Below are 17,629 nucleotides of genomic sequence, written 5' to 3' on the forward strand. Positions count from 1 at the left end.
CAAAGTTTTATAAACTTACCTTTATCTCTCTGAATTGGACTGGATGGTTCTTACGGAGATGAGCAAACATGTTAGACGCTGCCACTTTCCGCCACGTCTTACACAAAGGGAAACTGTCTTCAACCAGCAATCCCTCTGCATTTTGGAACCCAAAATATTTCCAAACCTCTAACTTAACCATTTTAGAAGGGAGATATATCATCTGCAGTGTTCCTCCTTCCGCCATGCTTCCTCTCCATGTTTACATCGTGAGTGCACACGCATCTTTTGCTCAGCAGCACACACACACATACTGCATCTCCACGTGGGGAATGGGATTGTTTAGATCAGAGTGTGCCTACGCAGCATACACGCAGTGTACTTTTATCCGGTTGATGAAAAAGAAACTACTGCACATTCTAAAAATCTAAATTTTGATCTATATTTGTCTGCTGTATTTTAAAGTGCCCACGATAACAATATCGTGCATATTCATTACCGTGATTTATCGTATTACTGAAAACTGGCACTGGCAGTATGTTTTGTCCAGAAGCAATCATTTCAACATGAAATGATGTCTCTGAACAATGGGCATGCTATTACATAACACAGCTATGTGTGTGCGTAACACACACAGTTTCACCCAATATCATGTTAATCTTGAGTACCTACAGAGTAGTACTGCATCCTTCATACTCCAAAAAGTCTTTAGTTTTATCATATTTATAAAAGAAAGATACAGCTTTACGATTCTGTGGGCGGAGCTAAAGATTGATGAGCTCTTGAGCTTTGACTGCCAACAACACACAGACATTTGATGCAGTTTTACTTATCGTCTGCAGTTCTGAATCATGACCGGGATCTTTTATAGCTGGGACCGCTCCATCTTTCAGTATCAAACAATGTGCAAATCCAATGTCGAACAGGGCCATGTTTATAAAACGTTCGTCAACAAACACACTTGCGAAACTACGTTGCTGCCCCAGAAAAACAAACTGTATTCACTGTTTACATAACGCTGGGTTCTTTAGGAAGCTGAACAAAGTTATCTTTCCCTTACAACCAAAAACACACTTCTTTGAATTGGAGATATTCTTCCCGAGCAAGTCTCATGCAGCGCTGGCACCGGATGAAGCGCGTTGATGGGCACGATCTTGCTCTAGCTCTCAGTCTGGTCAATGTGGGCGGGCATGTTCTTCTGGGAGAAATGGCCATATAAGGAGTTCCATCCTCGTCTACGTCATGAAGAGCCATGATCGAAAAAACTCTCCGAAACTTGTACGAACCTGGAAAATTGTTTGTTGAAACTTTGCCCCCCCCCCACCCCCACTCATACACACACACACACACACACACATACACTTAAGAAAAGCAGTACAATTTGCAAAGTTGACCCTTTTCTGGAGGATGGGATTCTTGGTGGGAGGCTGCATTAAATGTCAATGGCTGAAGATTTTGCATGTTAAGAGAATAGGGTCTACCCTCTTAGCCGACCCCACAACGGTGGATTCAGACATGCACTAAGCGAAATTTCAATGCACTCTTTAGACCATGCTCTTAGATCGTTAAAATAGGGCCCTAAATTTACTTAAATGTATCCATTTTTTTCTTTCTTTTTTTTTTCAAATTCAGTCAGGACAGAAAAGGAAAAATAATTTAATGGATCAGTTACTCCCAAAACTGTTCAGATGACATAAATCTCACAGATGTTAATGTTTAGATAAAGTCAAAACTCATATGAGCATAACCATTCAATAAATGTGTTGAGATTTAGTGACATCTATGGTTAAGAGCAAAACTTAAAGTGGTGGCACATTTTAATTGAAGTCGTGGCCTAGTGGTTAGAGAGTTTGACTCCTAACCCTAAGGTTGTGGGGTCAGTCTCGGGCCAGCAATACCACGACTGAGGTGCCCTTGATCAATGCACCGAACCCCCAACTGCTCCCTTGGCGCCACAGCATAAATGGCTGCCCACTGCTCCGGGTGTGTGTTCACTGCAGTGTGTGTGTTTTCACTGCTGTGTGTGTGCACTTTGGATGGGTTAAATGCAGAGCACAAAACCTTAACATTTTTCACCATACTTTCCTCAATTTCAAATCACATTCAAATTCATTTTTTCTGGAACACTTAGTGCGTCAGTTCTAGCACCAGCTCATCTGATGTCTAATAAGGGCTCTTGAGTAAACCACAGTTCGTGATGTACTTACTTTCCAAATATACACATGTGATGCCGCGACTTATTATAAGCCACACAACTCCATTAATACTCCCTTATTGCATTGTGAAAAACAGTAACTGTCTTTAGGAAAATATGTGCCTGCTAAGATTTTTAGAAAAGGAATCCATTAGTCAGATCCATTATTAAGAAGCACAAGGACCTGACTGAATAAAACAGTTTCAGCTTTTGAAACTTTACAATGAATAATTACTGCCAGTACGTGCACTCTATTACCAGGTGGATGTATGCGCTGAGAGAAGGGTGTCTGTCACAAACAGCAAGAGGGTCTCTGTGTAAGTGTAAAAGTCCTTGCACACCGAGTCCAAAATTTTCATGTTTTTTCGTATTCATCATCCTAAAAATTTGTCTGATGCATATCATTTAATCCATTGCAAAAAATAAAAAATCACAAACCAATACAAAATGGAGTCTTAAAGCAGTGAGGATGATTGTTGTCCCCTCTCTTCTTAAAAAGAGAAAAAGAAAGAGGAAATATTGGGTCCATCCAATCCTGAGATTGTGTTGAGAGGAAGGAGAATTCCACCTCATAAGGGAGCGGAAATTCTACTGTGAGTTTTTCCTGAGCGATTTAAAGTTTACTTTATTGCTTTGTGCTGCGAGACAAAGTGGATCAACTTGTCAGATGTCATTCTGGATTTTGGCATTACCTTGTCTAGTGGCTTTGAATTGTCAAAATGCTTCCTACTGATGTGAAAAATGCAGAAAATTTAACCCGATCCGAATATTTTTACGATGGACGAAGGTTTCGAAGGCAGTGTTTAAACGTGATTGACACAATGTGAGGTTGTATTTATTTTTTAGCGTGCAAAAATTTCGGATAAGAATTTTGGACACAGTGTGCAAGGACCTTAAGTGTTTGTGCTTCATATATGAGCCTGATCTATTATTATCACTATCAGAACTGGTTCAGTCTAGCTGAGCATGGCTCTGTCACTGCGTTTCTTTTCTCTTGCCACCCCCAGATATGATCCAAACCTGTCAGCAGTATTCAGAACAACAACAATGCTGTTCAGAAAGAGACTTTAGGGGATGCTTTTGAAATTGCTTTCTTCTTTTAAAATCAATTAGACCACACAAATTTCCTGCTTGAACAAATCTTGTAAAGGACAGCTTGTAATTTATTTGTTTATTTTGTTTATTTGTTTATTTTCCACAATTTCACACATTGCATTTGTAGCTACAGTACATGTTGGGAGTAGCATATTACATATTTTAGCAGCCAAGGACTACTACTATAGTACACACCACGGTTCAAAGTTACCTACCTAACAACTGATCAGGAAAAACAATAGTGTTCTATTGTGAAAAAATGGACTCCCAAGAAGCAATAGCTTATAAATAGGGGTCCATTCCACCACCAGCACCACCCCACCCACCTGGCAAGGATTATGTGAGCGGTCCAACTTAGATGCCAGGGCAACCATTCTTTAAATTGTAGGTATTTAGAGTACAGTTACCTTAAACAGACAAAAATTGACAGTCCCGAAACCTTTGTACCTCAATTTGAAATGATTCTTGTACCAAGAGAAAGGGGTTTAACTCTCAGCCACAAATCCCTCGGGTTTATATCTCTCCAGTAGTTGTTGCTTTAGTTCCTTTTTAAATATAGATAATGAAGCAGATTGTTTTAAATTAGTATCCAGCTCATTCCATAATTGTGGACCTCTGTAACATACACTAAACCTAGCACTTGTTAAGTTCCTACATTTACCTTTTAGGAGCAGCTTATGTCTAGTGTAGTGTGTGTGGGAAGATGTATATAATGGGATGAGCTCACACAATCTAATGTTTAATCTGTTGACAACATTGTACATTGTACATGCATTGTGATAAAAGTGACATTCAGGAAGCTTTAGTAGGCCATGTCTATGAAAGAGAGCATTTGTGTGAGAGTTACATGTGGACCATGAAATAGCTCTTATGGCTTTCTTTTGTAGTATCAAAAGTTGCTCAATATAAGTAGGGTAAGTGTTATTCCAAATAATATTACAATAAGTCAAATGAGGCTCAAACAGAGTCCTATACAGTGAAAAGAGCATGTCTAATGGGAGCACATGTCTCACTTTAAAGAACAAACCCACAATTTTAGATAGTTTTTTAACCAGCTCATTGATATGTTCCTTAAAGTTTATAAATTGATCTATATGTATTCCAAGAAATTTTATTGCGTCCACTCTTTGAATAGCTCTACCGTCTATGTTTAAATTAATGCCACAATTGTATTACTACTTGATCGAAAAACAATATAAAAGGTTTTACTAATGTTTAGCGATAGTTTATTACATTTAAACCAGGTATCTATTTCTGTTAGCCTGTCATTTAAGAGTTTTTCAAGATGATTCAAGTATTTGTGGGATACAAACAGATTTGTATCATCAGCAAAGAGTATTTTATGAACATCACCGGAACAATGTACAAAATCGTTAATATAAACAATGAACAAAAAAGGCCCCAGAACAGATCCCTGGGGAACCCCAAATACTATATTTTCCAATCCGGAATCAATGCCATTTAAGGTCACATATTGCCGTCTTCCATAAACATAGTCACTGAACCACTGAAGAGCCACACCCCTAACCCCGTAATGCGACAGTTTTCCAAGTAAGATTTGAAAATCAATTGTGTCGAATGCTTTTGAAAGGTCGAGAAAGACCCCAATACCGACTTCTTTTCTTTCAAAAGCGTCATTTATTTTCTCTACAAGATCTAAAATGGCCATACTTGTGCTACTAGTCTTCCTAAAGCCATATTGTGAAGATACTAATATATTATTTTTATTTAAGTAATCTACAAGTCGTGAGTAAACCACCCTTTCTAATACTTTAGACAACGTTGGTAGAATTGATATGGGTCTATAGTTCCGAAAATCATTTTTATCCCCAGATTTGTATATTGGTATTATCTTTGGCACCTTAGTTTGTTTAGAAACTATGCCATGCTGTAATGATAAATTAATTATATAGGCTAAAGGCTCAGCTATTTCATTCACTATAGCTTTGAGGATCGTACTACAGATTCCATCAGCATCAGCTGTGTAAAAGCATTTAATTTTATTAATAATGTTAGTAACTTCCCTTTTACAGGTAGGTCTAAAGTAGCAAGGACTGGGATGATTATTCCTCAAGTATGTTCTATAATTGACACCCCCTGGTGGACCAAATTGTTGAGACAGTTTCTTTCCAACAGAGGCAAAATATCTATTGAACAAATCTGGTAGTGAATCTTGTATTGTAGAATTATTTGATTGGGTTGGCACAACAGTGTCAGGGATGACTGAGGATGTATTACTACGGCCAAGTATCTCATTCAACACCTTCCAAGATTTCTTCTGATCCCCCGAGGCAGTTTTGAGATGATCAGATAAGTAACTCGCTTTGCTGTCTCATATTAAGCCAGTTAATTTATTCTTATACTGTGTATATAAGGTTTTTTATAATATTATTATTTTAATATATTAATTGATTGTATTGCATGTATATATTCTATGTAATAATAAAAAAAGATTTAATATTTTAAATATATTTATAATTATTATATAAACACATTTAGATATGTGTATAATTTTTAAGTATTTAATATATATATATATATATATATATATATATATATATATATATATATATATATATATATATATATATATATATATATATATACATATACATATACAGGTGCATCTCAATAAATTAGAATGTCATGGAAAAGTTAATTTATTTCTGCAATTTAACTCAAATTGTGAAACTCGTATATTAAATAAATTCAATGCACACAGACTGAAGTAGTTTAAGTCTTTAGTTCTTTTAATTGTGATGATTTTGGCTCACATTCCTATATATATATATAATAATATATATTCTAATAATATATTTTCTTTACTATCACTTTTTATCAATTTAACACATCCTTGCTGAATAAAAGTATTGATTTTATTTAAAAAAAAAAAAAAAAAATACTGACCCCAAATTATTGACCAGTAGTATATATTGTTATTACAAAATATTTATATTTTAAAAACATAGCTTCTCTTTTTTATTTTTTTATTTTTTTTACTTTTTATTCATCAAAGTATCCTAAAAAAGTATCACATGTTCTGAAAAAATACTAAGCAGCAGAACTGTTTCCAACTTTGATAATGAATCATCATATTAGAATGATTTCTAAAGGATCATGTGATAATGATCCTAAAAATTCAGCTTTGCATCACAGAAATAAATGATAATTTAAAGTATAAAAAATTTAAAAACAATTATTTTAAATTGTAATAATATATCACAATATTACATTTTTTTTCTGTATTTTTGATCAAATAAATGCAGCAAATATGAACATAACAAACACCTTACAAAAACACTAAAAATACTAATCACAACAAACTTTTGGTCTGTACTGTATATATATATATATATATAGTACTATATACACATATATGTATATATATATATATATATATATGTATGTATATATATATATATGTATATGTATATATATATATATATATATATATATATATATATATGTATATATATGTATATATATATATATGTATATATATGTGTATGTATATATATATGTATATATATGTATATATATATATATATGTATATATATATATATATATATGTATATATGTATATATATATATATATATATTCCTTCTGCCTCCTCTGATTATATATATATATATATATATATATATATATATATATATATATATATATATATGTATATGTGTATATGTATATATATATGTATATATATATATGTATATATATATATATGTATATATATATATATATATATTAATTTCATTTGGTCAACAATGTATTAGTTCTGAATTCTTACAGTTCTTATGGATTGATAAAGAATTGAAGGTCACATCAATTGACCTAAATCCCATTTAAAGTGATTTAAATGTGCATGGGGTTGAGTAATTGAACATCCCAGGCAAAGTAACATGCTGTAGGTTGCCTCAATTAAAAATAGTTTGTTATGGTAAGATTTATAATGAAAATATATCTTAAGAGTCTGGAGACAGTTATTATCTTATTTTCAGGAGAAGGTAGGGCTTACATTTCCCCCATGTTGTGCCTAGTGGGAATCAAAGGATGCAATTAGCAAACAAAGAACAACTGCCTGATACATTGCCTCGACAGAACAAAGTAAATCTGTTGTGGAGTCTAAGCAGATTCATTAATCCACAAATACCAAATGACTTCGCAGTGAAGGGCCCAGTTTTGCTTCACAATTTGTCAGCAGCACAATAGCTAATGAATTCTGCCCTTTTCCCATCCTCATATCTGCATGCTTGTTTAATTAAAGCTTTGAGAAAGGGTGGGCTACACTGATATTTGATTAAGCATGCCGTTTAAAACCTGCACCTCCATTGTGGTGAAATCCTGGACTATCAGGTGTACTTTGCTAATTATCTTCAATCAGTTAAGATCATAAAACGTTGCTTGGTTAATACTAATCTTCTGATAAGCTGTAGGAATGTAATTAGTACAGAATCAGCATAAGTTAAGCTGGTAAATTCATAATGATGGTCTGGTATTTATATTTATTTCCTGACTCATTGACTGCTGAGATAGCGTTGATCATGTATCATTATCATTCACAGAGAATGCTGCTAAAATTATTGCTTTACTGTGACATTATGACAAAATGTCAATATTTTGATTACCAGTATAATTACGCACAGAAATGGTTCTGAATGAAGAGCGCATGTGGGACTGCAAATTTAGTTAACAGGAACACATTTACTTAAGTAATCTGACACAGGATGCTTAATGAGGAAAAAATGTAGAGTGAGACATGATTAGATCAATGGAGATTTGATTGGATCATGAATGTCAAATAACAACATGAAACAGTTTTATTATTTTAGACGTCAGTGCAGTAATAACAGGTAATGTTTTAGCACATTAACTGTTGTATTTCTGTGCTATAAAAAGGTGATAACATCACAATGTCACAAGAGGTGTGTCATTGCAATATCACATGAACATTGTATGGCACAAATGTAACAAGAACAGCTGTTCACTTTTTCTTCATTCAGAAAAAAAAAGATATACATTAAATATCAGGGCTCAACGCTAAGGATTTTTTTCACATGCCCTGCCAACATTCTCTCTCTCTCTCTCACACACACACACACAAAATAAATAATAAAAATAGTCTTTGCTATCAATGTTTTATTTTATTTTTTTATACATATGTTATTTTGTATTGTAATAAATAAGCTTATATAACAACTAAATTTTAGATACCAATTAATTTTACAGTTCTTGATTCCAATTTCGATACCACAGCAACAACTAGCCTAATAAATATAAAGTTCAAACATTATGAAAGACAAGTAAACAAATTACAAGCAGTAGCACAATTAAATTTCTAAAACAAAGATACAAATCAAATTATGCTTTCGGTTTTTATGGTTGCTGGTGTTCAGGTACAGAAATTGAATAATCGTCTTTCATGCTGGCCCGTCTTGAACGTCTTGGGCAGTCCTTATTGTTGAGCCCTGAATAATCTCTACCATAAGTGACTGTAATATCTATTTATACTATAAGCGATGTTTGATTGTCTTTTCTTTTTCTCAATTTACACATTTTAACCACAACAGTCTGCTAATGTGCTTGTATTAGCCTAAGTGTTATTTGAGTCTTGTATTACAGAAGTATTTGCAGGCCTAGTTTTGTCAGGGGACATTCTGAGTTGCTTTATTTAAAGTCTATAGTCTCCTTGTTTAAACTCTAGTACAATGTCCTAATTAACATGGATAGCTATAATACAAATTTGCATAGGCTCAGGCTAAGGTCATAGGCCGCAGTTTTGACTGTGATTGCATAATTGTCCCATGCTCAATGACAGAGATCCAGGCAAACTACATGCAAGCAAAAATGTGCTATCAAAATTGTCAAAAATAATAATAATAATAATTTACGTTAAAGTGTGAAAGCACTAGTTTTTTTAAAAAGCACTATCTGTTTTACACAGTGTTTTTCTGAAACCTATTATACTGCAAACGATGATGTTACAATTGTAATTTTTTTGTTTTTTGGGTACAGTAAATACATTAAAAAGTTTACAAGTTCAAACGTTTGGGGTCAGTAAGATGCCAAGTCTCTTATGCTCACTTAGGCTGTATTTATTTGATAAAAAATACAATAAAAACAGCAATTTTTTGACATTTTATTACAATTTAAGTGACAATTTTCAATTTGCATAATATTTTAAAATGTAATTTATTCCTGTGATGCAAAGCTGAATTTTCAGCATCATTACTCCAGACATTTACTCATGTCATTTGCACAAAAACAGATTCTGTATTCCCCAAAATAAATAAAAACTGTGGAACACAAACTCAGAGTATGACAAACCTGCAATAATTAAATATGTTAAATAACACAAACCTTTGACATTTGATGATCCAATTCAACAATACTAATAAGCAAAAATGACTTTAGATAAACACAACATTTGTGATTTTAATTTAATTTAATTTTATTTAAATATATATTATTATTTCTGAAAAGTGTTAAACTTTCTTCTCCTGCATCATATTTTTCATACAAGGTTTGTTTGAGCTGCATCCTCGATACTGTACAGACATAAATTTACATTTCCTTCAGCCTGAGGCTTATTCATAGCACTTTTGGTGTGAAAAGGGCTTTTACATTTGCCAAAAAATATAACTTTTTATATTTAAAAAAAAAATAAGCACGCTCAAATTTAAAAATTAATTCAAAAGTAATGTAAGCCATTCCTTTTATGGAGTAATGCAATATTGTAATGCATTACTTTTAAAAGTACATTTTCCCAACACTGATCCTTGCTAAATAAATAAATAAATAAAAATCTTACTGACCCCAAACTTGAATAGTAATGTATATTTATATACAAGGTGTACATATACAAACATAGGTATGGATATATCCTGTTTCATGTAGTAATGTTATCAGGTTACACCAGCAAAAATAATGTTTGAAGACTACAAATATAAGTTTTTATAAGACTACAGTAATAACTGCAAATAACCTTTCTCCTTATTATATTATATAGTGCAGTGCATAAGTTCAGTGCTTTTCCCATAAAAATAACAAATATAGTTAATTATCAAATAATTTAGGATAATTATAACAGTTATTATCTTTCCATTAGCACAAACTAATCATTACGCTTTGAAATAATCACTTAAATGTTTCATTCATTATTGTCCCAGCACAAACAAGCCCACCAGCTAAAATGTACCTTAGCAGATACAAATATTTAGTTTGTTACGTGCAATAACAAATCAAAATGATTGTTTTAGGGTTACCATGACACCACAGCTCATTTAACATAACGTTTTCAGCTGCACAAATATTCTTGCTTAAAAAAAAAGTTCACCTTCCCATTTATTAAAAATAAATAATAATAATAATATTTGCTAAAAATCACCCTCAGGCCATCCAAGATGTAGATGATTTTGTTTCTTTATCAGAACATATTTGGAGAAATTTAGCATTACATCACTTGCTCATCAATGGATTATCTGCAGTGAATGGATGCCGTCAGAATGAAAGTCCTAACAGCTGATAAAAACATCACAATAATCCACAAGTAATCCACTCCATCAATTAACATCTTGTAAAATGCTGCATGTTTGCAAGAAACAAATCTATAATTAAAGGTTTACTCCACCACAAAATGAAAATTTTGTTTTGTTTAAGGGTTTGGAACGACATGGGGGTAAGTGAATAATAACAAAATTTTCATTTTGTGGTGTAGTAACCCTTTAAGTTGTTTTAACTTTAAACCATTGCTTCTGGCAAATATATGAGTTCATAATCCATAATAACACTTCCTCCAGTGAAAAAAGTACATCTCCGAGTGTCCTCTCATATATTTGCACATATTTGTTTTGGACTGTTTTCACTTGATTTGTGCTTGATCTGTGCATATTTCTCTCCTGATTCAGATGAGGCAACTTTCACTGCAAGCTATATTATGGATAGAGAACTCATATTTTAGCAGGAAGAAATTACTTGTGGATTATTATGATGTTTTATCAGATGCTCATTCTAATGGCACCCATTCACAGCAGAAGATCCATTGGTAAGCAAGTGATGTAAAATTTCTGCAAATCTGTTCCAATGAACAAATAACTCATCTACATATTGGATGGGATGGCCAAGGGTGAATAGGTTAGTTATTCCTTTAACGGTTCTTCTTTTCACCACCATATGTTTGGCCTCAAAAACCCAGTAGGTTTGTAAATCCTGATCAACAGGAGATTTTAGTGGAGATGGAGAGCTTCATGTAAATTATAAAGCACAACTAGGCTTGTGTTTCTAAATCTGGAGCAGATGTCTCAGGCATCCTAGTTGGCAGTAACTGTTGGTGATTTTCTGAATGCCACAACATGCCTGTCTGTATTATGGATCAGAATGAATATTACCCATGCTGAGAGGGCTTTGACTTGGCAAGAGGGAGCGATCGAGGAGAAGGGGTTGCTCCAACAGAGCGCTGAGTCGTTTTAGCACTGCAATGAGGGAGAACTCCATCTTCCTGCTTGCTTTGGCAAACCCTCAAACTTCTCGTGGGCTTTGAGCTTGCGACAACGTCAGCGACTTTTCAGTCAAATTTCTTTCCCATGTTTCTCTTTTCGGGGTTTTTTCTACATCCTAGCTCAGTTTACAGAGGCCTGTTTCTTTAGAAATAGATAATCCATTCCATTCAAACAGAATGGCAGAAAAATTAACCTTTGATGGGGCCGCTCTTAGTTTGGGTGATCATTGAGTGTGTTCGTTGGGCCAATTGTGTGGCATTTGTGGATTTGATAGAGTTCTGTCAAGGTGCAATCATTGCTGCATGGTCCCTCACCATCGCTTGAGAGCAACCTGTATTTTTCTGAAGCCCAATGAAATGGCTGTAGTGGACTGAAGAGCAAAGTTACAAGAAAAACATCATAATGAGGGCTGGTGCTGTCCAAAGTAGGACACAAAACTGGGTCCAATCATTTTCAAGTGCTGGAGCAACATCAATAGAGAAGTGCTCAAAGAGCAAATCATTTGTTTGGAAACTGAGGACATAAAGTTTATATACAGTAAGTGCAAGATTCGTCTTAACTTCGGGAACACCCAAATAAGTTATTGCTAATTGTTAATGCCCTGTATGAATACCTTCATCTGTGCCAACATGTCTGTTGCATCACTTATTATTCTCTGTGTGATTTTACCTAATCAGTTTGTACACAGCTTCTGATGAAAGGAAGCTGTGTGATATTTATTTTTTTTCCCCTTACCTCAGCAGGCAGTAAGCAGGCCCAGCAGTCCACAATGCCTCATTGAAATGCCAGACTTGAGAGGGGCAGTTGCTTTAAAAGGCTCTCTGATTACTCGCATCAATAGGACCCTATTTGTTGTGGCTCCCGCAGCAACTGCCAAAGCAGATGGGTTATAATTCAGGCCGATTTGCACTGCTTAAATCTTATAATGATTCCCCTACACTCCCAAAGGCAAATGCTAACTGCCATTTAGAAGTCTGAATGCTTCTGTAATGGACAGACTGTAAAGAGAGCAGGTACACGTTGACTTTCTCTGCAATATGGTTAATTGTCTGCTCTGCACATCGACACCACCCAAAATCTGTGCTACAGATCAGCCTTGCGTCAAGTAAAAAACATCATCTATTATGCAGCACTTGGAAAAGCAACTCAGTCATTTGTCTACAAGGTTCCTCCAAGACAGTTTTGATGCACAAAATTTCCATCTTCAAATATCACTTAAAAAAAAAAAAATAGTTCCCCTTGAATGCGAATTTAAGTAGGGGAACCCTGCCAAAAACGTGTATTTTACCCCCAAAAGCAATTTTTAACTGGGGACCCCCTCGAAATGTGACTGGGCTAGTTTTGGGCTACATTTGAGTAGAGATTGGGTGGGTTTTCTTGTGAAAACCTGGCAACCCTGTCCGGACATGACATGCGGACAAAAATATATATATATATTTTTGAGGCCACAAATGAAGAATTTGTTCACTCATTTTAGTGCTCCATACCCTTATTTTAGTTAAACCATGGACACAAAATAAGAATTCTAATGCTAAAATGAGGGAAAGAATTCTTAATTTGTGGCCACGATTTCATTAAAACAAAGGAACAAATTAGAACGTTGTGGAAACGACATGACATGACTTTCTTTCCTCTGCAGAAGATAATTTAAATTGTTAATTGTATTTGTATTGTAAAAATCTAATTGCTGTTTTGGACCCCATTGACTTTCATTGTATGGACAACAGCATATTTCAAAATACCACATTTCTGTTTTTCACAGCAGTGTAGTATTATTTTTATACCATTATAGATATTAATGTATTGAATTAGAAATTATTAGAGCTTATTTTTTCCTTCAATAGCTTTTTGTCTAATATTTGTATTTTATTTCAGCTTAATTTTAATAAAAAAGTTTAGTTTAAGGTGCTGTATGCTTAATTTTTGAAAGCATAAAAGCATATAAAAAGCTTTATACTAAAGCATAAAAATACTATTTTGTTAGCAGATATTTAGGAAACATGCTTGTTTATTCCAAAAACAATGCTACAGCCAGTTATTCTACTTGGAAATGTGTGTTCCATGTTGGAATGTGCTTTTGTTTTGATCTGTTTGATTCCACCAACTGCCAATTTACCTAATAGTATTTTTGACTCCCTGGGTTGCCAGTTGGTGGAAAACACAGCATATTGCAGCCATTGAAGCCAACAAACAAACTTTTTCAGAGATTGCAGTTTCTGCCCTGACCTGAAAGGCTGCTGTATCCATCTAAAAAGCTCTATGACCAGAGGAATATTAAAATGTGGATAAATTAATTCATCAGCTTAGTGTAAGACTCGTCAATTTAGCTTATTCCTGTTGAGTGTCCTCAAACTAGCAATCCACATGTACATGATGTATATGATGACCAAATGTTCACTTTTGGATGAACTGTCACTTTAAAGGCAAAGTGTGTCACAATGGTCACCAAACAGATAGTCCTGGCCAAAACTCACCCCATTGGTCGAGCAGTTGTGTTGGGCTGGACAAGATTCCTAAACAAACTGTGCCAATGTTTTACACATTTTTTCACAGAAATCAACCTTTCAAAATGGCTTACATATAGCTGTCTCTGTATGGGATGGGACAGCAAAACACTTTAAGATCCGAAACTCAGCCTTACCTTCATTGAGACCCATATGAATACTCCAGTAGCTCTGCAGACATTGGAGCTCCCTCTTCATGCCCCTTTTGCAGCGGCAGTCATACAGGGGGCTGTCCTGCAGCACCTCAAGGGCGGCCTGACACTCTCTGTTGCCCAGCATGGTAGTCCTGTCACGACCTACCAGGCACTGGCGCATGATGCGGAAGCGTGAGCTGCACTGTGAGTTTTGGTTGCACACCTCACTGGCCCTCAGGCAGTCCATGGGGGCTCTCCAACCATGAGTTCCCAGCCCTGACAAGGCAGAATGGCTGACCATGGAAAGTACCACCTCATCTGCGGGAAGGGCACAGGCATTATCAGACTGGGTAAGAGGTGGTGTGAATGAAGTTTTTATTTATTTGTTTTTAATATAATTTATTTATTTATTTTTTTTTATTTTTTTTTGTAGAGACCCAAGAAAGTCCTAAGTTTTAGTTCACCATTTTTTCACACAGTGATACAGCAGAAAGCATTAAACCCTAACGACAGTGACTTTTGTCGGTGGGGTAAGGAACTGTACCAGTTGCCAGTGAACTGAATTACTCTACATTACTCTGAAGTCAAACACAATGTGAAAACATTTAAATAAAACATGTAAAATTTGACTATACAATATATATTAATACAACCTGAACAAGTAAATGAAAAAAATAAATAAATAATTAAATAAATAAATAAACTAAAAAGAAAAAAAAATCCTGTAGGTGTTATTTTATTAAAAAAAAAAGAGAAAAAAAAAGAAAAGTGCTTTCAGCACCATGGACAGTTCCGTTCATTGGTTATGGGTTCAAATAACCTGGGCTAGATTTTCTGAAACACTAAGTAGAATGTTAATAAGCACTTTAGTAGCCTACTAAATCTCTATAGCATGTGTCCCAAAAGGGTCATTATGTAATTAGCACGTAAAAAACGTTCTTTAATTAACTAGCTTAGGTTTCACAGGTTATAAAGAGACACTTAACACTTAAATAATAGTAATGCATTTGGATAATTTACAGCTGTCTGTGCATTCTACACGCTAGGCCTAAATTTTATATTAGTTTATGCAGGTCTACTTTAAGCATAAGTAACTAATTGCAACTAATGATAGCCTACTTAATGGGCACAACCTGTAGATGTTCTTCTTGCGCAAAACATAGTGTCTTGTGGCCCTATCTTAAAAGCTGTCTTTTAAAGTTTTTTAATTGCTGTTTTGGTGATGTATTAAATGTGATTATTTATATTTATGTATTTATATTTTGCCGGTGTATTGCGTATTGTTGCCATGGTTACTTCAGACGAACGCGATTTCTGTTTTCAAAGGTTTCTATGGATTTTGGGATCGCCTTTTTGGACACTGAAAAGTATGTTCCCAATTCCTTGCCCCGATACGCGTCCTGGACTCTGCATCAATCAATCAAAATAAATAAATAAACAAATCAACAAATTTAGCCTATGTTGCACTATTTTTGAATTACCGTAGTCGAAAAATATTCATTTGATTAAACTCAGAAATGTTAAATTTCATTGACTCTAAAAGCTATAGGCTACTTTTTAGGTTTGGCAGCATTTTCACTCCATTTTTCGTTTAAGTTGTGACACTGGTCTTAGTTCACCTTTTGATATAAGAGCTCACGTAACGATGCCCCGAAGTTCTTCTAAATAACGAGCTATCTACTTCTAGTTGGGAAACAGGGGTTACTGCATCGTAAAATAACAAGCATTGCATTGCAATGTAAACCCAGCCTCTGTAATATTAGACGGTTTGATTAATCTTGATCTTTCTGCTGATTGAGTGATGTTTTATATGAGACTATTAAAGTATGGAAGCCTGCCAGCATGAAAGAGTGAATTAATTCTGTAAACGGTCTCTTTGACCGTCAAATGTCTACTTTTCGCAGGCAGTTAAACCATATGATTACACTCTCAATATGATAAATGCTTGTCTGCGTGGGTTTTCATCATTCTTTCATCCTCACGGGTTTTTGTCTCTCGCGTCATTTATGAAACATTCGATTCATCACTTACCCAATAAAAGCAGGACGCTAAGAATATTCAGTAAAATCATGATAGATCCCATTTGAGCTCCCAGTGAGCTATTGCGATCCCAGAATCCGTTAATGTTCGCTGACAAATCCAACGGATATTTAACGGAAGTCTTTTTCACACCTCAGGTTCATTTCCAACAGTCAGTCGCTGGATGAAACAGCGTCAGAAATAGTTCAAACCGTACAATTCCAGTGTTTGTATATCTCCTTTTGGGACTTTTGAGAAGTAAGTTAGCAAAAAAAAGACTAACTGACGTTTATCTGATAAAACTGTCCAAAATATCCTTTCCACAAGAGCGTTGAAGCTTTCCTCAAATTTTGAACAAAAAGGACGAGCCCGCGTTTTAATCCGCGTTTCCGAATGTGGTTAATATTTGAATATACGAACGGTAGATAATCTTTAAAACTTTTATTTCTGAGATGTTTTCTTACAAACGACTAAACTTAGAACGTCGTTTTCGTCTTTCATATTATCAACGGTTATTCCTCTGTCGTGTAAACGCATATTTAAGCTCTTTCAAACAGAAGTTGGTTGTTCGCGTGAACTAAAAATCTCTTCGGACTCCTGTGAGAGGCAATAAATCTTCCTCGCTGGATAACCTCGACTTTAAGCTGGACAACCTTGACTTTTATCAGAAAATCCTTATGTGTCCCCCAGCGTGCCTGTGGCTTCAGAACTGCCGTAGTTTTTCCGAGTCGGTGATAGAGAAGAAAACAAACAGGAAAAGGGCACTTCCAGTTCCACTTCTCGTCTGTTTTGTGTGGCGCAGGGAAATGCTTTCTCCCACGAAACTGAAGTTACACGTCCGACCCTCGGGGCTCTGTCGCTCTTCACGTCAGAGCAGACGCAATGAAAACATATCACCGCATTAATCTGACCGCTGCGCACTGCTGAGTGCACAAGGGCACCGACAGTCATGTCTGAGACGACCTTGCGCTGTATAAATATGACTTGTTGGCACTCTTGGTTGGATTTTTTTCCCACTCTTCTTCCATAATTAAAGCAGTTCATATTTATTGTCATTAAAAAAAAAAAAATAATAATAATGTTCGAATTAGTTAATGAGATAAGTTAATGGAGGAAAATGTTCCACATTTAAGTGAGAATTATAAGCATAGCAAATACAGTAGAATGGTATTTGCTGTCAATTAGCCTTTCTACTGCTTGGTGT

General features: G+C 34.9%; 1 protein-coding gene across 1 annotated transcript in view; it reads right to left on the reverse strand.

The window, feature by feature from the left end:
- The window catches only part of LOC109070554 (GDNF family receptor alpha-2-like), a 71,047-nt gene extending 53,653 nt beyond the window's left edge, over window positions 1–17,394 (reverse strand). The window contains exons 1-2 of the mRNA XM_042764879.1: window positions 16,438–17,394; window positions 14,410–14,724 (exon numbers count right to left, since the gene is read on the reverse strand). Coding sequence (XP_042620813.1) covers window positions 14,410–14,724; window positions 16,438–16,489 — 367 coding nt within the window. The 5' untranslated portion in view covers window positions 16,490–17,394. The remainder of the gene's footprint in view (window positions 1–14,409; window positions 14,725–16,437) is intronic.
- Window positions 17,395–17,629: the final 235 nt, after the last annotated feature.

This window comes from Cyprinus carpio, chromosome A10 (assembly GCF_018340385.1).
Source record: "Cyprinus carpio isolate SPL01 chromosome A10, ASM1834038v1, whole genome shotgun sequence".
Taxonomy (NCBI): Eukaryota; Metazoa; Chordata; class Actinopteri; order Cypriniformes; family Cyprinidae; genus Cyprinus; species Cyprinus carpio.